This window comes from Drosophila grimshawi, unplaced genomic scaffold (assembly GCF_018153295.1).
Source record: "Drosophila grimshawi isolate 15287-2541.00 unplaced genomic scaffold, ASM1815329v1 contig_1367, whole genome shotgun sequence".
In the NCBI taxonomy this organism is placed as follows: Eukaryota; Metazoa; Arthropoda; class Insecta; order Diptera; family Drosophilidae; genus Drosophila; species Drosophila grimshawi.
The window spans coordinates 7,568,298-7,591,920 of record NW_025062889.1 but is presented as its reverse complement, the minus strand read 5'-3'; the positions used below and the strand labels follow the sequence as shown (position 1 = coordinate 7,591,920).

At 39.5% G+C, this 23,623-nt stretch overlaps 3 protein-coding genes and 1 non-coding gene across 4 annotated transcripts in view; 1 reads left to right on the top strand and 3 right to left on the bottom strand.

The window, feature by feature from the left end:
- Nucleotides 1–492: 492 nt before the first annotated feature.
- On the bottom strand, nucleotides 493–1,226 carry LOC6560948. The gene is made up of 2 exons (XM_001985987.2): nucleotides 1,171–1,226; nucleotides 493–1,109 (listed from the first exon to the last, which is right to left on the bottom strand). The coding sequence occupies exons 1-2, from the start codon at nucleotides 1,222–1,224 to the stop codon at nucleotides 564–566; spliced, it is 600 nt and encodes a 199-aa protein (XP_001986023.1). The 5' UTR covers nucleotides 1,225–1,226; the 3' UTR covers nucleotides 493–563.
- Nucleotides 1,227–4,807: 3,581 nt separating this feature from the next.
- Trnar-ccu lies at nucleotides 4,808–4,880 on the bottom strand. The gene has a single exon. It is a non-coding gene; the product is annotated as a tRNA-Arg (tRNA).
- A 5,765-nt stretch (nucleotides 4,881–10,645) lies between these two features.
- Nucleotides 10,646–23,623, bottom strand: part of LOC6560183 — a 96,509-nt gene continuing 83,531 nt past the window's right edge. The window contains exons 4-5 of the mRNA XM_032734297.1: nucleotides 21,997–22,157; nucleotides 10,646–12,201 (exon numbers count right to left, since the gene is read on the bottom strand). Of these exons, the coding sequence (XP_032590188.1) occupies nucleotides 10,983–12,201; nucleotides 21,997–22,157 (1,380 nt within the window). The 3' untranslated portion in view covers nucleotides 10,646–10,982. The remainder of the gene's footprint in view (nucleotides 12,202–21,996; nucleotides 22,158–23,623) is intronic.
- Nucleotides 17,234–18,652, top strand: LOC6560374 (cathepsin L). The gene has a single exon (XM_001985986.2). The coding sequence runs from the start codon at nucleotides 17,247–17,249 to the stop codon at nucleotides 18,234–18,236; it is 990 nt and encodes a 329-aa protein (XP_001986022.1). The 5' UTR covers nucleotides 17,234–17,246; the 3' UTR covers nucleotides 18,237–18,652.

Here is a 23,623-nt window from a genome sequence, read left to right as displayed (position 1 = left end):
TTGACACGGTTGTTAAAGTATCATTGCCATTTTCCATTTCATTCGCAGCGTTTACTGAATGAATTTGTTGACCTCTTTAAATGATTCTTCGTAAATCTAAATCTTTGAATCTGCATTACAACTTCAACTTACATTTTCGCATTTTTCTAATGCCATATTTTCTCTAGATATATCAAAGGTTTTGCGAATTTTATTGATTTTCGTGAGCTCTTTTTATCTTTTTGTCTAATTTGTCGTTTCCGTATCGATAATTATTGAAAATTAAGTTCATGATCCATCATTAGCGCACCACGAATTATATCGTCGTTAATTGCTTATCTTATTAAAAACAAACAAATGGCGCAATAAACATGTTTATTTTGATTACTTTTTGCAATCAGCTTCAATTTCGAATTTCGAATTATTTCTTTTTGAATGTGGGAACTAAAATAAGAAATGAATAATCGCCAATAATTGAAGATCGTAAACTTAAATTGCTTCGGCGCTAATTACTAGAAATAAATTATATTATATTTAAAATCAGAAAAATTTTACACTTTTGATGAGTTTATATGGCAATTACATTAACCAGCAAGCCATTTAATAAACTCTCGAAATTTTTCCAGTTTTCGTTGGCCACCACGAGTCACAACGCTTTTCCAGCGCCGCTCGATCACAATACGCTCCTCCTGGTCGAGGGTATCCAAGTGCTTTTTGATCTTCTTGCCAAAGGATTTGAGTAACTTCGTCGATCGCATGTGAACTGTGCGTTTCCATCTGTCGAAACCATTGCGCTGCAGACACATGGATATCAATTGTATCTCAATGCTCGTCGTCTTCTCGGCGGCATCCGCATCCAAGAAGACCTCCACAATATCAAAGAAATGTTGCAGGGATTCCTTTGTGTGATTATCGCTTCGCATGAGGAATGCCTCAAAGTTGCTCAGGTAGCTGAGCATTATAGAGTTCTGTGAGTCGAGCACGAGCAGATCATCAACAACACTATCCACCAATTCAGTGGCCTGAGCCATCGCATGACCAGTGATGGCAGCCAGATTGTGCTCCGCCTGACTTGTCAACCGACTCCGACTGAGATCGCCATAGCCGGCCACAGCTCTGGTTTCGAGCAGCTGAAGCAACAACAGTTGCCAAGTGAGCAAAGTTCGTTAAACATCCAATTTAGATACTCACTAGGTAAGCTATGAGAAATACGGGTAGCCAGATGAGTTGAATCTGGACGGGCATTGTGACAGGTTGACAGTCGATCGACTACTACTGAAGGTGGTTTGGAAAGCGATCAGAACGGAACCGGGTGCAGATAGTGTTATCAATTTTGATTTGGGAATCGCCTGGCATAATTTGACATAACGATGAGATACGATTGCGACAATGATATGACACACGGCCCCTGCCCATGACGATTTAATTATTCAATTTGTCTTGGGCAACGAACTCGACTGCTAATGCCAATAGATAAGCGGTAAACGTGAATTTAATAGGTTGTGATTGAAATTAATTTGTTTTAAATATTGAAATTTGTAGAGCAATTGAAACTAGTAGAAGAAAGTGTTGGAAAGCTGAAACAAAGATATGCCAAACAAAGGGATACTTAGAAGCCACTCTAATTTTAGATAGTTTTCATCAGGGTGGTTTTTAGTTGGGTCTTTTAATATCATGCCAATAAATAATTACTGAAAGCTTATCAAGTTATATCTAAAAATGTAGCTAATTCTTTGGAGAATGAATGTGAAACACAACTTCAAATCTATTTTTATAACTTTTAAAGGGTATCAAAGGAAGGCAAGTTGGTTACAAACTGAGCAATAGCGATATAATATAATATATATCATTATATGAACATGAGCTGACCACTTTAGCTGGCAGCATGAAAAATTTATGCGCCGCATCTAATCCAAATAGCTCGGGAAATGAAGATGAGCCACTTAAATACCACAAAAAAGAAAAAGGAAAATACAAAAAACTACTCGATGCGTAAGCCGAGGCTGGGATAAAAGTAATAATAGTGAAATAAAAGTTCATTTCGTCAAGGAGGCAACTAGAAATTGCCTGGTTGCTGCTTAGATGGCGAAATGGGGGAGTTATTGTGCCCCCGGATTTGAAACCCGCCCGCTGGTAAATCGCTTGTGTGATAATCGTCGTATGTGGGTCAGTGTGGCATATGATGGAAACTTGGTGGCATCATCATCGACAGTGGAAAACAGAGACCAACCACTGGCGCTTTTTATCACTTTTGCAATGTGTGCTATTTGGAGTTTTGAGTGCCAGCCAATTCCATCACTCGAGCTGCAATTTAAACTTTGATAAGCCAAGTTGAGTGGCCATAGTGTGGTGGAAGGGGCTTCAAAAAGTAAAACCAGCAATAATCCAGCTACAAGAGATAGCTCTCACTGTATTTCTCATATTTATTGTAGAATCGATATGGATTTTATTAACTGCACGGTAAACTTGAGCAGATGCATTTTGTCATATATTCTTAGCCAGCAGCACTGCCGGAAAGTAAGCTTAGTCTAGCCTTGATGCATGGATACCATAGTTTTAAGATATATTCAGCTGCCTTAAAGGAGCATTACCAAATAATTCTATTGACTTGGATTTCCTCATGTAAGACCTGCAATTCCTCAATTCCTTTCGTACGTTGCCTTTAATTTATTCATCAAGCACATCAAATAATCGGCACTTAATCAAACATATACTACAAAACAATTACGCCCGCAGAGACCTACCAACATACACACACACAAGCAGACAACAGATTTATATATATATATATATGTATATATGGCTAAACAATAAGCAACCCAACACAAAGGGACAAAGCAAACGTGTGGCAAGGGGGCGGCAGTTAAGAACAAAGCACAACTGTTGTAAATTCGTTTGCCTAACACGACACACAATCCGCACTCCCCCCGCATATCTATATATGTATGTATCGCCATGCTATATGGTACACATATATGGCATACCACCCTTGGAGCCACTCTGCGCTCGCATGCAAATTTCAATAACTTATATTCGTAACCCTTCCGCCAACTGACACTGAATATCAAATATGAGGCAAGGCGCAGACGATGTACAAAAATTATTTGCATACTTTCTGGGGATGCTTGGGAACAGGAGAAAAACTTGATCGAAACAATGGCTACAAAAAAAAAAAAGAAGAAACTCGCTGCAAGAATGCTTGAGACACCATGAAATACCCTGCAACAAGCTCTGAAGTTGGCAAACCCATTTAGCTGAACTGTTTATCTTCTATTTTGTGAGTGAGCTTTTCTTGGTTTTCTTGGTTAGACAGTCGATTAAAGTATGATTAAGATGTTTTGATAACTTTCTTAGATTTCTGAATGAATTCAGTGCTAATTGCATTAAACCCTTTTGCTGCCCATTCTAACAGGGTATACAAACACAAGCATTTGGAGCCACATGTGGCGCACTTTTGGTTTAGTGTAAAAGAAGCTAAAAACAAGCCGTTATATGCTTCCGGGTGGGTGCAAGCAAGCACAAGAGACGCCGTCCCCTTTCCAATGCACCGTTGTTGCTTGCCACCAACCACAGCACGCAAACGAAACGAGTTTATTTATTGCATTTGCAAATTTTACACAACATTTTGCAGTCGATGCTTCCCCTCCTTAAAAAAAGGTGTAACTTGAGTTTATCGCTGAAAAATATTTTCTCCACCTCGAGCAGAAATTGATTCGGTTTACGTATGTGGAAAGCAAACTTTGCGAGGCATTTGTAACACGAAGCGGCAAGTTCAATGAAGCCAAAGGTGTTTGCTTGTTACGCTCCCCGACTTTCAAATGTTTTTGTTCCATGCTGGTGTTGGTGTTTGGTGATTGGCATCGGGTTCAGGGGTTAAGGCTGAGGTTGGAGTTGGGATTTTTTTATTTTTTTTTTGTGGTGCTCCAAACGTTTGCCAAGCAGCCAAATTGATGTGCAAATATTTCCATAAATTTATTTTCTATAACGCCAAGTTTCGGGTGTCATGTTCGAAAACATACAAAAAAATTTGCACAACTTATGTGAGCATCCCGGAAAGCAGGCAAAAACTCTGTGCGAGAGTTTGAAATTTGAAATTTGATTTTTGCGATACCCAGAAATTTTAACGGTGCTCTCATTGACTCGTGCTGTGAAATATTTCACCAATAATTTGTTATATTCTAATAAATTTATCGTGTGTGCATGAAAAATGAAGAAAACAATTTACATTTTTTATAAGTATATAAATATAAAAATAAATTGTAAGATTTTGATGTAGACGGATACAGTTTCTAGCTATTTGTTTACAATTGGGTAAGTGTATTACATTTTATAAGCAAAAAGATAGAACAGAGTAAAAAATAACAAACTGTTAAAATTCTTTATTGAATTTGAACCTACGTATTCTGGTCATTAAAGTCGTATACCTACCCTGTCCGCTACCATAAATTCTTCGAATTTTCGCCATGTTGCGAACTTTTAATAAAGCTTTTTGTACAAATATAAACTTAGGCAACAACCAGCAATCTTTTGCATCGTTGTCGATAGTAGAGTGTTAAACGCTCTTTCGGTATAAGCGGGTTCGAATACCGGTGAATAAATTTAGTTAAAATGTTTTGTTTTGGTATTTTTTTACATACAAATATATATATATATATGTATGAGTAAGTATGAATTTTAAATAATATAATTATATTTCGATACTTGTATACTGTCGAAAACGCTCCTAATAGACATACTTAAGGCATTTAAAAATTGCAAATTAGGTATTTAAGTTACGAAAATATTGAATATGTAAATAAAAATATTCAAAACAGACCGACCAACGCTTTACCTCAGATGGGACTCGAACCCACAATCCTCGGCTTAGGAGGCCGATGCCTTATCCATTAGGCCACTGAGGCGTTAAACGGCGTGCGCGCTAAAAGAGCATATGAATCCGAAGCGCACAAGCGAGAATAACTCACAAATACCAACATACATATATTTTTGGCTGAATTGAAATACCATTTTAGACCAACAATAGAACAGCTGATCAATTTATTTACCTTTGGCTAATTTAAATAATTGTTTGGCTCGTATGCGGGCCAACAACTGGACATACACAAGTGAGACGTTGAAAGGCATTTTGGGCCATATTTACTCGCTTTGCCAAAGCAAATGGCTCAAATAATGCGACCAATATATATCGGTATGTAACCGTGTATGCATGTAGCTCTATATATGTATATACTTATCTCGTATGATAAATCAACGTCACTTAGCGCTCATTGGCAATTCACTTAGATAACTACCCAAAACCAAAATGTCAACGCCGAATCAGTCAGCCAGGAAGAGCGATGAAGTGAGAAAGAGAGAGTGAGAGATAGGAAGAGAGAGAGAGAGAGAGAGAGAGAGAGTGAGAACCACAAACGAAGACATATCATTTATATCAATTTAAATAAAGACCTATCAATGCTTCGACGAGCAAAGCACGAAAAATCCCTTAATCAAATGCTTAAAAAGCTCAACAAAACACCTTTTGTGTGTGAGGGCCAAGAAGGGATGGTTGGGTGAGCAGCGTGAGTGACCAGAGTGGCCAGTGAGGACCCTCACACACAAAGACACACACGCACACACACACAACACACACTCGATGCTGAGATGGATAGTCGGACGAGCCATTGACAGTTGTAAGCCATAAACCACAGAAAATTGGGCATTATATTAGTTAAGATGCTGTCAAGCTGAAAGATATAGCAAGAGCTGTTAGGGTGTCGGGGGGTGTGTGAAAAAAGGAGGGGGGGGATACGTAGCGTTAACTCAAAGTGAACCCAAAACGCAGACATATCGCTTTCAGCCAGCAATACATAAAATGTTGGCTAGCGTATCCGTTTCCGTATCTGTGTCTGTATCTGTATTTGTGTATTTGTATCTGTATCTGTGTGGCTAACACACCGTTTGACAGGCAACGAAATGCGGAAGCCAACACCGAAACCGTAACAGAGAGAACCCTCAGTCCCCTGAATCTGGATCCGAAATAAACAGAGTGGCCAGCGGGCAAGTAGATAAGCAAACGCATTCATCTTACTGAATAAGAGAGGAGAACGACATCCAACTGAAAATAGGCAAAAATAAAGTCCAAAATGAAAGTTATCCCTTTAGTTAAGAGCTGTGCAAGAGCATTAAGAGCTTTAAGATATTTCATCTCGACTCGAACTCTGCAAGTTATTTGGTCAGCAGCTGCTTGCGTGCTGCACTTGCAGCTGCCTTTGTTGCGAAAGTATCTTTTCGGTGCTTTTGGGTGCTGCACAAATCAAAGCAAGCATTTCTTTGTTGATTTCTTTTGTTTTTTCTTTTTCAAAATTTTCAGCGCTTGCGTCATTTGGGTCTTTATTACCGTTCTGTTCTGTGTTGTGTTGTTGTCTCTACTTTAGCCACTTTGCTTATCTTGGCCACACTTTTATTGGTCGCTTTATTTGGCATGCCACCGCTATAATTCACAACAACAAAAACCCCAAAGATAAGCGGAAACAGTTTTGCGGTTGCCCTACGAATGCATACGAATTAGTTTCTCACCATATTTGAGTGGGGTTCAAAGTAAGCTAGGGAGATCTAGGGAGAGCGACAGTCGGGTTAGCCAGCAAATCCAGCAGGATATGCTAACGAACAGTTTGCTTGGTCCTGCTTCAAATGAATTTCAGGCAAGTCAAAGGCAGATTAAAGCTTGCCACAATGTGCAAATATTTAGTTTTTAATAATTAAACAGAAATAACTCAAATATCTTGAGGAATATTTTGCGTTTACTTTACAAAGTATCTATTGATATGTGTTTGAATGTACGCATTAAAGCAGAAGGTAATTGAAAAGTGTAATTTAGATCGTCGCCTTCAATTATGCCAAGTGCTTGTTAAATCAGAAATCTCAATCTGTTAAACATCCGTTTCAATTCAATCGATTAAATGTTACGCAATGTTCCGTTAGGCATAAAAGGCAATACTTCTTGGCCAATTTAATTTCGCCGTTTGCGCATCTTTTAACAAAATTGTTGGCCATTAAATTGTTTATGCGGCAACATCACTTAAATTTATATGCATGCAGTTGTGTGTACTCTCATATTAGCAGCTCCAAGCATTGACAGTATCTCTGCAGCTGTATCTGTATCTGTGTCTGTATCGGAATCTGTATCTAGAAATGAAAGCAAGCAGCACCCATAACAAATTCGGCATAATTTCCTAAATGGCCGTACTGGCAATTAAAATGTTGCCACAGTCGTAACTCAAGGCACAATATCTGACAGATACATATTTACGTTGGGGAGCCGTTCCCTTAAGGATGGCCAGCCACGCATCTTGGGCTGCATTTAATGGGCACTCAGTCATAGATTTCGTCAAGCGTTTCCTGCACTTTATGACTTATTGGGCACTGTAAAAGAAAATTTGCGCAAAGCATTTCCTGTGAAACGCTTTCAGTTAATCAAAGAAAACAAATGATGCGATGGGCCACAAAGTCGCTCCTTGTTTCGAACATGTATTATATCATAATATTAATTACTTGCCGTTACTAGCAGCACCATCGCGCACACTTCACTATGAAAACCCGGTACGCAGGTGCTGCTCTAAGTCCCGGGGATTGTGAACGCTTCTCTTTTGGAGTCCGCCTGCCTCACATTCTGAGAGTGGGCCAAACAAATGCGTTGCAATCATTCAGAGCTTACAAAGCTTCACATCGGAGCCAAACACCCCTTGCCGGGTTGAATAACTCAATGAGTGTGGCAGAGATTCACTCTAAATGAAAGTGAATGCCTGCAGGGGTGGACACGGATCCTGTGACAAGCACAGGCCTTGGGCATGTTAATTATTTAGAGAGCATGCAGATTTATTTACTAAACTGTTGAGCTTCTCTGTTGTTCGTTGTCTTGTTTTTCTTCTTCTTGTTGTTGCTTGTCCTTTTGTAGAGGTGTACTTGTTGTGTCCAGTACAGTCAGGTACATACTCAGGGTGGGCGAACGGGCGTCTTTATCTTTTATATTTTTATCGATATAGAGAAGCTTAATTTATTAAATAAAATTAATACATTTAATATTAACAAAAAGGATTAATAGAGTTGATCCTTGTAATGAAATATGTCCTTAATAAATATGTAAGCTTCTGGATGAGTTAGAGCTATTTTTGAAAACAGCAACTCAACTAACACAATTTTTTACTGTTCATTATAAAAGTATGCATTAAAATGTTTATTTTATGTATTTTTTTCTCGTGTTCCTAAAAGTATGCCGAGTTTTTTGTTTGTTCTTGAATTGAAGAAACCGTTTAAGTTCCGGCCCAAAACACATGTTGACCAAGCTGCCCTGAATGCCGCCCTTATTGTTGCACTGTCTGGCCATATATTACTTACTTATGTTTACTTGGCCACATATCTGTTCGTATCCAGCCCCCCTTTTCGCACTTGCTTTGTTTGGCCAGCTCTCAAAGTGCGTTGTTGTGTTTTGGTAGGCGTTTCAAGTTATTTTCTGTGTAGCACTTGTTTCTCTGGCTAGATTTATGTCATTTGTTCCTCAGTTTATTTTCGGTTGTGAAAATATTTCTTGCTATAGCTTTCTTCCACTTTCGTAAAACAAGTTCTTTATTTGCTTAACATGGCTTTTTTTTTATTTATTTATTTCATTTTTTTTTGCCACATTTTGGATTTATGCAGCTAGGACGACAAATCAACAGTAGCTTGCTCTTACAAAAGGACTCGACTGCTTTGATTTCCTTTATTTGTTATGCAAACAAATTACTTGGGATTTTCATGGAATGAATTGGTAGAGCTACAATATTCATGATGTCTTACTTATTGTTTTAAGTGTAAAGTATTTTAATGAGTTTTGCAACTTGAGCACTTCATATCCTAACTAACACATCCCGGAGAAATAACTATCTGTTGCTCATGGTTCCCCGAAATTAAAAATAAAACTCAACTCATGCTTCATTTTTGAGAATTTTTATTTATTTTTTTTTTTTAATTTGCATCATCGTTTTCTTCAGTCTTCGTATAAGAAATAACATTTTTGTTGTGTTTGTATTTTGTGTGCATATTTGTTGTTGCCGCAAATTGCCAGTGTCTATGCCATATATCATTTAATTAAATACTTTTGCATACATTATGATTTCAATCTAAGCATGTCTGCTACTTTTTTTAAGCAAACACACACTTGATGGTTTTATTTATGGTTCAAATTTGCGCACAATGAACCACAGAAATGCATTTTCAGTTGCATTGTCTCCACTATTTGCATTGATTTATTAGCTTATTTTGTAGTTTGGGTTTTTTCTTTTTTGCATTTTTATTTTTGTGTATTTCATATAGTTTATTTCATATGCATTTGTAAATATTAGTTTTGTTTGTCTTTCTATTTATTAAAAACAAATTCAAATTCAAATTCAAGTTTTAGCTTGGACATCAAGTATTTTCTATGCTTACCACCCATTCAATAATGAGTGCATTTTGAAGCCAACAAATTTTCGAAAAGCTAAAGATCTGAAAAAAATAACAACAAGGTGCACTTGCTTTAAATGAAATCGCATCGAAAAAATTGTTTTCAAATGCTGTTTGTTCTGTTTGTTTTTATTTGTTTAATATTTCTCTTTTGCTGTTTACTTAAATATACATTTTTGTGTTTGACTAAATTTAAATGTAAGAATAAATTATGTACATTAATTATGCAAAGTATGCTAAGTTTGTGCTTGAGTAGAGTGTTTGATTTTCCCTTTGTTTATATTAAGATTTATATTTATATTTATTTACAAATCAATTTTGATTAGGTGTTAGGCCAACTTTGAGTCTCTCCACAAAATAAAGTATACATTAAATCGAATTTTGCTTAAAATTACACATTATATATTGTCATCTTATTGGTTTTTTTTTTGTTGTTTTATTTTTGAAAAGTATTTTTGTTACTATTTAGTTCAGAATTGACTTGGCGGCATTAGATGTGGCGAGATACTAACTAACGGTCTTCTGGCATTATATCCATATATGCTTTTGGATCGGAATATTTAAGATGGACTTTTTTTTGGTCCCAGTTTTTCAGAAGATTTTCAGAAACCACAGCCAATGCCAAGTCATCCTTGAGAAATGAAATGCAAACAAAATAGTTGATTTATCAATTGTCGAATATAGTTGCTGTTGCAGAAATGTTCAACAAAATAAATGAAATGTAATAAATAGTTAACTAAGTTATTGTTGCACTCTTTACATTCGGCATTTCTTACGTTTCGTATTTATGCTTATTAAATTCAGTTAAATGCGCTTATAAACTAAATTTTATTTATCATAAGAATGCTAAATGCTTTTAACTATGAGTGAGTTTTTTGTTTTTTGTTTTTTTTTTTGCTTAATGAGATTTATTGCTTGGTTTTATTTTTGCATTTGATGTGTGTGTGCGAGCGAGAGAGAGAGAGAGAGAGAGAGAGAGAGAGAGATAGAGTGATAGAGAGAAAGTGAGATATAGAGAAAGTAATTCTTTTTTGTGTATCTCAACTATTGCTATTTAAATATTCCTTTGAATATGCGTATGTTAGCTTAATACTTAATGCTAATATGACATATCTGTTAGGTTGTAGTTTATGTTTATATTAATATTAATAATATATATATATATATATGTATATATATATATATTGTATATATACTATATGTAGTATGCTGCTATACACGTAGACATATCCCTTGTTTCATTTGACGCTTGTTCAACTTTGTTGCGAGTTATCAAAACTCTAACTCAACCCAAAGAAAGGTAGCTAAATATAACCTCACATAAGAACACAAAAGATACGAATCTAATCTCACTTGATGAGCTGCTGCTGCTGCGTATATCCCTGTCTTCAAAAGTCCTTGCTCTGACATTGCACATAGCTACGATAGTTGTTATTCGTCAGACCCAAACCCATCAGCTCCATGCCCATGTCCTGATCCTTCGACTCCTGCTGCTGCTGCTGCAGCTGCTGATGCTTTTGAATGCCAGAACCAATACTGCGTCCACGTCATACGTAGACAACATGTGGCTTTGTGTTCGCAGCAGTAGATGCCGAAGCTTGAGCCGCTTGAGCGCTGCCCTGAAGCGCCGCCGCCTGCTTCAGCTTGGTCATGGTATGCGTATCGGGATAATCGTAGTGATCGAAACGCTCGTAGTGATGCTCTGGCTCATCGTCCGCCTCCTTGACGGGCAGCTCCCACGGCTTGAGCGCTCGATACTCGTTGGCAATGGTCTGTGCCGCCAGATACCGTTCCAGCTCCAGCTTGTCCAGCTGCGGCAGCGTCGTCTGCTGATACTCATGACCAACGCCACCTTGCGATTGCAGCGGCATTGCCTGGTGGTAATGATGATGCGCCTGCAACGTTTGCGCATGATGTGGATAGTTGAGGGGCATGCCCATGCCACCCACACCGGACCCACCCAAAGTCATGCTCATGCCTGGCTGATGGTGGTGTCCCTGCAGGATGCGATCGTGCACATTGATGATGCTCTTGCTCGTCCTCAACGGTCCCCGCTCGTGGAGCAGCTTGCGTCGTCGCTTCACAAAGCGCAAATAGTAGAGCACACTGAAGCCAATCGTGACCACCACCAGGCAGGTGATGACGGCACACACCACGGTCACAATGTGCGCCGGACACGTGATCTCACCCTCGCTCATCGACAGCAGCTGGCGTCGTGTGCGCTTCGCATCCCGCCAGATATCGCAACCGATCCGCTGTTTGTCCATGCGCAGGTAACCAGAACTGCTGCTCGAACTGGATCTGGAGGCTTCTTCCAAACGCTGCTCATAGGCGCTCGGTTCGGTGGTTTGCAGGGCATTCGCAATATGCTGTTCGGCTATATAAGCTGCTAGGGCAGACACGCCATCGTCCGCTCTGATTGTGGTATCGTCATCCTCTCGCAGAGCCGACGCCTCTTTGGCGAGGGCGGCTACAGCTCCGCCCGGCACATGCTCCATTGGTGGTTCGGAGCCCTCGAAATTACCAGTCACCAGACGCCAGAGCCAGAGCAGCGAACAGTTGCACTGCAACGGATTATCGCCCAGATAGAGTTTCTGTAACTGATCCACCGGAAACTGAGCCGAGTACAGAGTCTGCAAGCTGTTGCTTTGCATGTACACCTCCAGTATATTGGGATTGCCCTGGAACAGTCGCATCGGTATATCACTCAGCTGGGGATTGTAGTTCAAATGCAGTGTCTGCAAGTGTGTATTGTCCACAAAGGCTCTGCAAAGAAGTAAGGATGAATAATACAATTAAAGATTGCATATTTATTCATGTGTTTTTTGCAAGTGTGGGATAAAGTTAAGCAATTTAAAATAAATAAATCAAATAATAACCTGCATCAGAAACAATTTTGATGTATTCACGAACATGTAACTAATTAGGAATGCTAAAATAAATGATTAGATAATAAGGAATAATCCTTAAATAGTTCCCTACATAAATGTTATTGAAGTAAAGTCAAGCATTAATGTTGTTGCTCGTCCACATGTTAACAATCCTGACGTTTTAAAAACATTTCAACTGAATGCGCTGGCTGTCAAACACAAATACAAATACATGGTGCTACCAGGACAACGCACACACACACACACACATATATATATACACACTCGCACCCACACACACTCACATAAAGCAGCAAGATACTTTGTGAATATATGCGAGACAATTCTTGTTGGGTTGTTCATTTTAATTATGCACCATGCTATGCATCAACGTTAAACTTAAATGCCAGGCAATGAAATACATGAATAAGCACACACACACATACACACACATGCACACACACACACACACACACTGCACACTCACTACACACTCACTACACACACACTACAACACACATTCTCCGTACTCGTTGGCCCTTTATCCACATGGCGTCGACTTAAGCGACGTGGATTTATTTAGCCTGCGTCTATTTCAACTTAATAATACAGCAAAAGCAACAGCAAATGCGACAACAACATCAACAACATGCTCCCATGCTGCATGCTGCACGTTGCAAGCTCCGCGAAGCGTGGCTGTAAATCCCTGCCAAGTTAAGTCAACGTCGCAAAGTCGCTGACTGCAGCAGCAGCCGCACTTGCAACAACTGTGCTGGCAGTGCATTACCTATAACATACTACCCCAGCAGACCCACCCTCGCAACAGTCAGTCGCAGTCGCAGTCGCAGCATGATGTAAGTGCAACGTGGCGTATGAGCAACTTACCATCAGTTTCTTTTTATTCCCCGACTGCTTTCGCTGACACACACAGCGAATTTGTCGCTCTTAAGCGATATTTTTTCTTACACTTGCACACAGCTCTGATTTGATTTGATTCGAGCTCTTAAGTTGCATTTCGTGTTAAATGAACGCATTTATTCGAGCTGCACTTGCTGATGAACTTTCCATGCATCGATTTGATAAGTGCCGCAGTTTGGTTGGCCCCACCTCTCTTGAGATCCATTTGTATGCAGCAGTTAGTTGCAACTGATTGCTACCAGTTGGCTAGTGACATGTAAGAAAGCACTGATGAATTTGTGGCACGAAGCAGTTCCAATGATTTTTCTCATTGAATTGTTTTGTGCTGTGCTCCTTTGCGACAATTGTATATTTATTGTAAGCGCAATTGCCAAACTAAGAGCTAATATTCATGGCAACAAAGAAAACTAACTCTGGGGACAAATTGCTTAAATTAGAAAGACGAGTTTCTAAATTTGAATGTAGTATTAAATATTAGTTTGAAAATTTACAGTCGCTTTTTGGCATTGTATATTTAATTCATATATATTAATAAAAACTTTGTTTCCGCAGTATTAATCTGGAAATGAAACCATAACTAAAAAGTAAGTTATGACTGAGGGCGTTCTAATTAATTATTGTCTACATCGATGAACTTGATTCAAAGCGTTGCAATAAAGCAAACCAGGCAGGTAGAAAGCCTGAGTAAACTTATGAGTCAACACATGCACTCGACTTTGAATTAATTTATAACCTTTTAGACAATGACGCCTCGATGAACGTTCAATTTCATGGCAAGTTAAGCAGCCAAAAACTTCAACTGCAGCCGCTTATCTGCATTTTCTGCACAGTCAGAGCCCAAAAGCAAACTTCCCCCGTTTTCAGCAAACTAAAAGTTCAATCTACTCAAACAATTTACAAAAAAAATATATATATATATGTATATGTATAAGAAAAACAAATTCAATTATTTGTGCAAATATTATGCAAATAGTGCAGGGAGGCAAACAGTTTGGGGTAGCAAAAAGAACGTGACATTGACGGGGACTCTGTTTGCTGGTGGCTGTTGCTGGGACTGGGTTTGGGGCAGGTGACTTGAGCTGATTCCACAGGTCGCTACCTGCTGTTGAACGCTCTTTAAATGCAGCTTTGGCGACGCCTTAATGTGTGTTAAGGCACACACACACACACAAACACATATACAAAACGGGTGGCTGTCAGGCAAACATTTGCTGGGAACAGGCCCAAAATCTTGACTGCCAACAACAGCAGCTTTGTTGTTTTTTTTTGTCCTGCAACCAGATTCAAGCTTCATTTTGTGTTAAGTGTTTTTTGTTGTTGTTGTTTACATCGATGCGATGTTTTCGCTGTTTTTGAATACCCTCAAATGCAAATTGTAGTTAAACTTTGCTTATTTTTTGTTGAGCAGGCACTTTTGCTAGATATTTTGGTGTTGTATGTTTAATAATCGTGTGTTTTATTTGTATTATTTTTACATGTAAATAAATTGCTTAATATAAATCAAACTTAATCAAGAGCTGATAGTGAAAGCAAATCGAAATTAATAATAGTTTAATAAACATATTCAAATTGTGCTCAGATGCAGCTATTTTAAGAGCCTTCTCTTCTCATATAAACGTCATTTTTTTATTGTCATTTCAATATCTTCATACTTGTATAATAAACTCAAAATGTATTCAAGTCATAAAGAGAAACTACTAACGGTTATTTTGGCAGGGTATTTGATAGTGAAGCAGTCTAGCCACACAGACTTTTTACTTGTTTTCATTGCTGTTTTTGCCAGCGTCAAACGTGCGGAAACGGAAATGGCTGCCATGTGTGTGTGTGTGTGTCTGGGTGTGTGTGTGTGTCTGGGTGTGTGTGCGTGTCTGGGTGTGTTTATGTGTGTGTCTAAAGTCGAAAATATATGTGTTGTTTTTCTCTATTTCTTTTTTTTTTGGCCAACTCATATGCAAATTGTTTTGTGCATGTGTGTGTCTGTGCGAGTTTGTGGCTTCTGAATTGGAATTGCTTGAAATCGGATTGAAATGTTTGCTGTCCATGTTCGTGGGGCTCAGTCACGTTTCCCGATTCCGGCCTTCCGACCAGTCCGAATCAAAGAGAGAGAGAGAGAGAGAGGTAGAGATAGAGAGAGAGAGAGAGAGTTCAATCACACGAACAGCTATTACGGTCATAGCAAAGCAACTGAATGGACAGTCAATCAGTCAGTCAGTCTGTCAAATACTTTGTCAGCCAGTCACTCAAATCAAATGATATGTTGTCCCGTTTTCATAAAGCTTTTAAATCTGGTATTCGCCTGTCTGCACCTCTCTATGTGTGCTGTGTGTGTGTGTGTGTGTGTGTGTGTGTGTGTGTGCGATAGTTGAGTAAATCCGCTCTATTCAGTTGATTGACATTTTTACTACAATAAATAGAGAGAGATATGACAGTTGATAAGCCCAAAGGGACACCAGTTTTGCTGGCTGCATCGACTGTTGATTTATTGACTGCTGTGCTGCTGGCAGTCTGCATAAGAGTGGAAGGACATTAAAGAGACACTTTAAAGACAGTGCACAAATTTGCTATGCACACCCAAGCAATCATTAACTAATTGCCTCACCCACACACACACAGACACCCACACACCCACACCCACACACACACGCATATTGTGAAATTGTTGTGCTAAGCCCACGACAAATTATCAAATGATATGCCCAAAGCATTTGTTAATGGCATTTTAAACGCTTTTGAATTGCGCATACGCCCCGTTTAACCTTTAATTTTCGTTTAGCGGAAATGCGATGTCAACGCAACAAAATGACAAGCACCTAACATTAAGGGATGGTTGAAAAATATATGAAACCACTTAAAGATAATGCTTACAGCGAATATGCCTAATTCATTTCTTTTTCGTTGCAGTTTCGTTGTATACATAATGCATAGCATGCAAAAACTGTTTCAGCTCTTTATATTAATTTTAGATTACTAAATAAGATGAGAAGAATTTTAAGCACCAATCTAATATATTTCTTGAGACTGCTTGCTTAGCTTGGGTTGTTTTTTGCTTGTTGCTGCTTGCATAATTTATAATTGTCTTGAAATTCAAGTGCAGTGCAGCGAACGATGGCAATTACCAGGCGAGTGTGCGTGAGTGCTTCCTTGGTAGGGTTGCATGCATATGCATAAATGTACAGGATTAGACTCGGACTACTGTGGCTCTCGCTTTATTTTGTCTCGACAAAGAATGCAAATACTCTTTGCGCATACAGAAGAAGAAGCAGAAGCAGAAGCAGCAGAAGAAGTAAGTATAAACATACGCATAATAGCTATTCACGAGGCTGCCTTGAAATATTTCCAGGCTCATAATTTATGGAAAAATTGTCGGGCTGCCTGTGAGTGTGGGCAACAGCGGGACTCGAACGGAGGGGGAGGGAGGCATGGCAGTTAGGCAGGCAGCAGCATGTTTATGCTTTCCTGTTTCCGTAATTTCTTCCTGCTTTCATTTTGCAGCTGCTAATGTTGTTGTTGCGTTTTTTTCTTGGCACTCTTCGCTCTCATTCACAAAAATATGCTTATAAACATGAAATTATTGCATTGCGCCCTTTTGTGAGCTGCAACAGCAGCAGGTGCTTTTGCTACATGGGCCAAGAGTGAGGGGTTGGCGGGGGGTGATCTTGCCTTAAGCTTTGTTTGTTTATTTGCAACATTTTGCCACTGTTGCACCCTATTTGATACACCCTCAAAATGACCAGCTTAGGGTCGATAACGACTATCTAATTTGACCATAAGAACTTCCTTTAAACTTTACATACAGTGGATTCGATACAGGTTATCAAATTGTTGTCTTATTTAAGCAATCTTGTATTTACCCAATTAAACAAACTGCGAATGTATGTGTCGCTGTCAATTTCTTGGAACTGATAGCTCAGATTCGAAGGGCTTATTGGGGTAGACTGATAAGAGAAGTATTTAATATCTGATTCATTGCGACACTATAAAAAGAAGTGCATTTCTGTCCGGTTCAATCAGTTGTTGTTTAATATGAGGGCTGTAATCGCACTTCTGGCATTTGTCGGATACGTTCAGGCTGTTTTCTACTCGGGCGCGTTGCAAAACGAATGGGATATCTATAAAGTAAATCACGATAAGCGTTATGGCAGTGAAGATGAGGAGCTGTTGCGTAAATTGATCTTTTACGATCACAAGAGGATGATTGACACACACAATGAACGCTATGCCGCTGGAAAGGAGACATACGAGATGGGCGTGAATCAGTTCACAGATATGTTATCAAGCGAGTTTGAAAGCGCGATGCTGGGCAGCCTCAATATAACAGATATTGCATCCGATATCGATATTATATATGAGGCACCGAAAAATTTGGAAATCCCTAAAAGTATTGACTGGCGCGATAAGGGCGCTGTTACTGGTGTGAAGGATCAGCTGAAATGTGCTTCTTGCTGGGCATTTTCAGCTGTAGGCGCTTTGGAGGGTCAGCAGTTCTTGAAGACAAACAAATTGGTGGCACTCTCCGAACAGAATTTGGTGGATTGCTCGCTCGACAATAAAGGTTGTGATGGTGGATGGCCAATATTAGCTCTAGCTTATGTGCGTGACAATCGTGGCATTGATACCGAGAGTTCCTATAGTTATAAGGGACATAAATCTGACTGTCATTTTGATCAGGGCCACATTGGCGCCACAGTCAGAGAGATATGCTTGGCAAAACTGAACGATGAAGCCAATCTGGCTGCTGTCGTTGCAACCCGAGGCCCGATTTCAGTTACCATCAATGTTAACAACAAATTTTTGCATTATCGTAAAGGTGTGTTCAATGATGCCTCTTGTGGAAAAATCACAAATCATGCAGCTCTGATTGTCGGCTACGGTAATGATAAACGCGGCGGCGACTACTGGCTGGTGAAGAACTCCTGGGGCAAGGACTTTGGCGAAAACGGCTACATACGCATGTCTCGGAACAACAACAACCAGTGTGGCATTGCAAGCCAGGCCATTTTTCCGTTGGTCTAAATATGTATTTTTGATGTCTTATTGGGATTTTCTCGGGTTTTCCTTAGTCCAAGCAACAAATGTTGGACCATTTTGCATTTAATTGCTGCCAGAAATATACATTTTTCATATATTTTCTTCATTTAGTTTAATTTAGATTTTTGTTCTTGTATTTTTCCTGTGTCGAATAAAATCAATGGGGATAATAAAATAATAAACACTTGTAGTTGTTTACATCTGTTAATATTTTGATATAATTGGACTCAAGCCGACCGATAAGCTGTCAGCAGACGTGCTTTAAATAATCAGAAAGTCAAATTTATACTAAGTAACTATACGTAATATGTATGTAATATGAATGTATGAATATGTAATTTATTCTATACCTGTGTATCCCGACTTAATCCGGGCAAATGAAAATTAAAATAATTATGTAATCGCTTATACTTTTAATGGTTGCTTAGTGTTCTTAGCAACTGTTTATTCTATTCATTAAATTTCATGTTCTCGTGCCAAATAACACCCCAAATTCATTCTGAAAATCATTAAATTCCACACCATTACACACAAAATCAAACTCTACTGCAAATTTTGTGTTGTTCCTTCATAATTCAACTAAGAACAACATAAATAGCCAAACACAAGCGGCTACTGTAAATTGCGAGATAAGCTGCCAGGGAATCCGGATTCGGGCTTCGGGCTTCGGGCTTCGGTTTATATATGAGATATTACAACCCCAAAGCAGCCACAAAACAAATGTCGCCTGTTTGCCCAAAAGCCCGGCAGCCGTAATTCAAATCGCATTTCAACTCATCCACACTTCAAGCGGGTGAGGTGGAGAAAAATGAAGTCAGTTCGTGTTCATCTCGCACAAAGTGCATAAATTTTAAAACAATTAGTTTCAATTTTTGCCATCCGCAATGGCAAACCGTGCAAATGAGATGGCCAACACCTTTTGGGTTATCCCCTTTTATGGCAGGACCAAATGTTAATGTAGCGAATGACTTTTAGCTATTAAGTCATACACACCCAGGTGGCTCGCAGGGGGTTAGACAGGACAGACAGACCGATAGACAGACAGACATTCACAGCTTCCATTCGGTGTAAAAATGTTCACTTAATATTCCCTTTGATATGCTCAAGTGTTGCAAGCGTGTGGCAAGGGAGGGTTGTGTGCTTTTAGGGGGAGGTACGTGCCACTGCCTAATGAATTTTGGTTGAGCGCCACTGATTGTTTAGGTGTAAGGTTTTTATAATGAGCCAGGCCAGCCAGGAGAGCCAAAACACATGTGTATCGCACAGTTTGCGAAATGTATCTGCCATAAACTTTGCTATCAACATGTCGCCATCGTCGCACGTCGCTTCCCACCTCTCCCCATTTGCCCTGTCTGCGTACAGGTTTTTTTTTGCGGGGGGTGGGTTTCCATTAACGCATTTGCATAAATATTTACATACATGTGTCCCATCCACCATAACTGTGCTGTGTGGCATGTGTCCCGCCCTTTAATGTAACAGCGCCCGTCCAAACTTTAAAATGTTGCGCTATTTCCGTTTACTTTTACTTTTACTTTTACTTTTCCTTTACCTTTTTTTTGAAAAGGGTGTCTAACAATTTGTCTGAAACCCACTTTGCCTCTGTCGACAGCAGACAACTTTGTGCCATTGGGCTTCAGTTTTAAGTTTGTAAAATATAATTTCCTGCCAAATTTATAATCAATCGAAAAGGAAATGAGAATGAAGTTGAGCTATGTGCTTGCAACAGATATGTGACCAAGAATTGCCTTTAGAATGAGAGTAAAGTTAACTTGATTGACAAATTAATTAAAACGCATATCAAAATGGGTAAGTAAAAACCAAATTCGAGTATTACACGCACGCATAAACTTACAAACTTTATAAGAATATATATTAATATTCAGTTACAAATTTTTAACCGATTTAATCAAGTTTCGCACAACTCGCAGAGTATGCAACAATGTGCTCCACAGTCGTGTCACCCTCTCTGACATGCACCCCATAACAATTCAAATTTCCTGAAGATGCGTCACAAAAAAAGCAAAGAAAATTCAAATTTTCGGGCTAAAGATTTTCCGACGCTTTTCAGAAACACAAGAAAAGAAAAGAAACCAGCGGAGACAAACGCAAAATTTAGTTTGCAAATGAGGACACATGTGTGTCTGTGTGTGCCTGTGTATGTTTTTGTGTGTGAGTGTGAGTGTGAGTGGCATGTAAATTTGAGTTAAGCAACAATTTGTCAGCCGGCGGTAACAATGGTAAGGGAAAAGTTTGCAACAAGACTGAAACTGAAATCAAACAAAACCAAACAAAAGCAAAAGCAATTACAATTGGCAAAGACCATGGGTAAGCAGGGGAGTGTGGGAGGAGGTTGGGAGTATGATTTTCTGGTCTGGCATGGCTCAGACAAGAGAATCAAACGAAATTGCAAAATTAAACTGATTTAATGGCAGCTCTCTTCAGCTGTGGATCCATTTACATGACTCAAGCTTGTCCAAACGTTTCGCATATAAGTCATGTTAATGTTGCTGCAAAGCAGATGTGCCGAGAGAAGGGGAATGAGAAGGATGTAGGGTGGGCGGAGGGGGGGTTGATTGACAACCAAGTCGAGACTTTGCCACAGACGGAGGCCCGTTCAATGATGATTTGATATGAAAATTGCCTGGAATTATTGAATTAACATATGCTCGAATTGAGCTCAAGCATTTCACTGTCTGCCTCAAAGCTGGGAGGAAACTTGGAACGCCAATTTGGCTTTCTGATTGTGTGTCAGTGTGTGGGAGTGCGTATGTGTGTATACGTGTGTGTGTGTGTGTAAGTGTGTGTGTGTGCGGTGGCATCTTATTACCAAAGCGTATTAGACATGATTGATTGCATTGAGTAATAATGATTTGTAGCCGAGGCATGTTTAAGTGACTCTCTGTGTGTATTCGATGTGTGTATCTGTGTATGTGTGTATGTGTGTGTGTGTGTGTGTGTGGATGGGGTGGTGTGTGGACGGGTGGAGATCACGTGCAAGTGTGTAAAAGTGAATTGCATAAATAGCTGGCTTGCTACGCTTGCAGAGCAGAGGGTAAACGCTTAGGGGCATCGTTTGTTAAGATGCTCATGAGAATAAAGCGATTACAAATTGTCTTGCAAGCGATGAGTTAGGATCTGTCTACTCGGCCAGAAGATTAGCAATGCCAGGGCGATGCCTACTTTAAGGCGCCCATAGATGAAACTATTAAGGCAGCAGCCTGAAGAGAAAGTAATCGTATTCGAAGACTTTCTCTCTCAGTTTGTTGTTCGATATAAATAATTGATTTCTCTAGAGTTTTTTTCAGGAGAGGAGAAAATAATGACAGCCCTTCATATGATAATACAATATATACATAAAGGGGATAAACTCAAATGAAACAGAAGCGAGCGAAATAGGAAAGTGCTAAGACGTCAATCAATATTTAATAGTTAAGCTGTTTGGTAAGTCTTGAATAGCATATTATATATATGCTAAGGGTTCCTAAAAGTGGTAAATTATGCAGTTGTCAGTTTAATTCAAATGTGACACTGTTTTTGCTGTTTCTCACAATTACGTTCACTTTGTCTGGGATGTGTTTGCTTGTTTAGTTTGCTGATATGCCGTTTTCAGCTGCTCAGCAAAAACTATTTGCAGTCTTTACATTTCACATTTCACGGAACTGACCCAGTTACCCTAGCTAAGCAGCAACTTATATATATATACATATATATAGTAAACTTTCACTTGGTACGTTGGAAAACTTACCTCGAATCGATGCGCTGCAAATAGTCGAGGCGGCTCAAATGCAACTCGCGCAAATGAAACAAGTTTAAAAATGCGACGGCGGGCAAGTGGGCAAAACGATTGCCGCCCAAGTTCAAATAAGTGAGATTTGAAAGTTTCGAGAGCTGCTGTGTGGGCACCATCTGCAAAGATAAAGAACGAAATAGACAGAGAATGAGAGAAAGATCATTTAATTTCAAGCGTTTAAACAAAGTGGGGGACAAGTTTTATAGCAGCTGTGTGGGGAGAGGGTGGCTTATAAAATGTTAATGCCAACCACTCAACTTTAGAAGCGTTTTGCGGCTGCACTTGATAGTTGCCAGTAAGCTGGCACTCCAAACTCACCTCGCCCCTACTCCCCTAATCCCATTTATCCCTTTTAGACGACTCATAGCTTTTATTTATTTCTAAAAGCGCTGGCATTTGAAATGTTACAAGGATGCAGTTTTCAGTGTTATTCAACAATAAAATGTGAAACACTTGAAAATTGCAGCATTTGGCGGCGGCAACGGCAACGGAAACGGAAACGTCATGTACGTCATGTACATCCGAGCGCCATTTTGCCAATGTCTGACGAAATCGCCATACTCGGCGTGTGTGTGTGTGTGTTGGCCATACAATCAATCTTGAAACAATTTGTTAAGGCCAAACAACAACAAGAACAAGCCGAGTAACAAAAGCTATGTGAAGTCTTGAGCGTGAGGCAAAAGGTTTTCCTGGCATGGCCAAAAGCTTTTGCCTGTTCTTAAAAAAAAGTGTAGTTGTGTTATTTGCCTGCCACCTTGCCACCTTGCCACGTTGCCCACCATTCCACCCTTGCTGTTGCTGTTGTCGTGTCGGAAGCTACGTGCCAAATGTCCGGACACGAAAAGCAACTGCGATAACGTAATGAACTGCGTGGCTAAAGGGAGTTGCGTGGTTATTTAATAGCTGCCAAACTCATAAGGCAAACAGCAACGAAAACAACGAAAAAAATAATAATAATAAAGAAAAATTAAAAGCATTACGCATACGCAATGTAGGCCAAGCGCCGCAATTGTTTAACCTAATGGCAATTTTCATTTTACATTTAAACCCTTCGCCGGACTTAGTGTTTGTACTGCACTCAAGCGAGGGGTGGCGGGGAGCGCTTGACTAATTAAAAGAGGCTTGGACTTATAGGGGGCAGTGCGGTGCGCGGGCCGCCGCTTCTCTGGTCATTTCGTTTGGCGAGAGCAGCGCAGCAGAAAAAAAAACAAACGAGAGAGCGGAAAAGCTTGAAGCGATAAAATTGATGTGGCAAAAGGCTAGGGCTGATAAGGGGTTGAAGGGCAGGCGGCAGGCTGGAAGGTACGGCCACGAGTGGCAGAAAGAAAGCGAAATTATATTGACTTTGATTTCTCAAATTAATTTACATTTTTTTTCTTTTGCACTGCCCTTTGACTTTATGGTTGGCATTGGGCTTAGTTTTTGGGGTAATTTCGCTCAAATTTTTTATGGATAATTTATTGGACCAAGCTATGAACTAGATTGAACTCTTAAGAAATGTGAAATGAGTGTGGAGATATTTAAGGGGAATCCGAAAAGCAAATTAAACTGAAGTCATCAAAAGGCTTTCAGTCTGTTTTCA

Coding starts and splice junctions, on each gene's coding strand:
- LOC6560948 (XM_001985987.2), bottom strand. CDS start 1,224: ATGCCCGTCCAGATTCAACTCATCTGGCTACCCGTATTTCTCATAGCT. Junction 1,110..1,170: donor TATTTCTCATAGCTTACCTA/GTGAGTATCTAA, acceptor TTGTTGCTTCAG/CTGCTCGAAACCAGAGCTGT.
- LOC6560374 (XM_001985986.2), top strand. CDS start 17,247: ATGAGGGCTGTAATCGCACTTCTGGCATTTGTCGGATACGTTCAGGCT.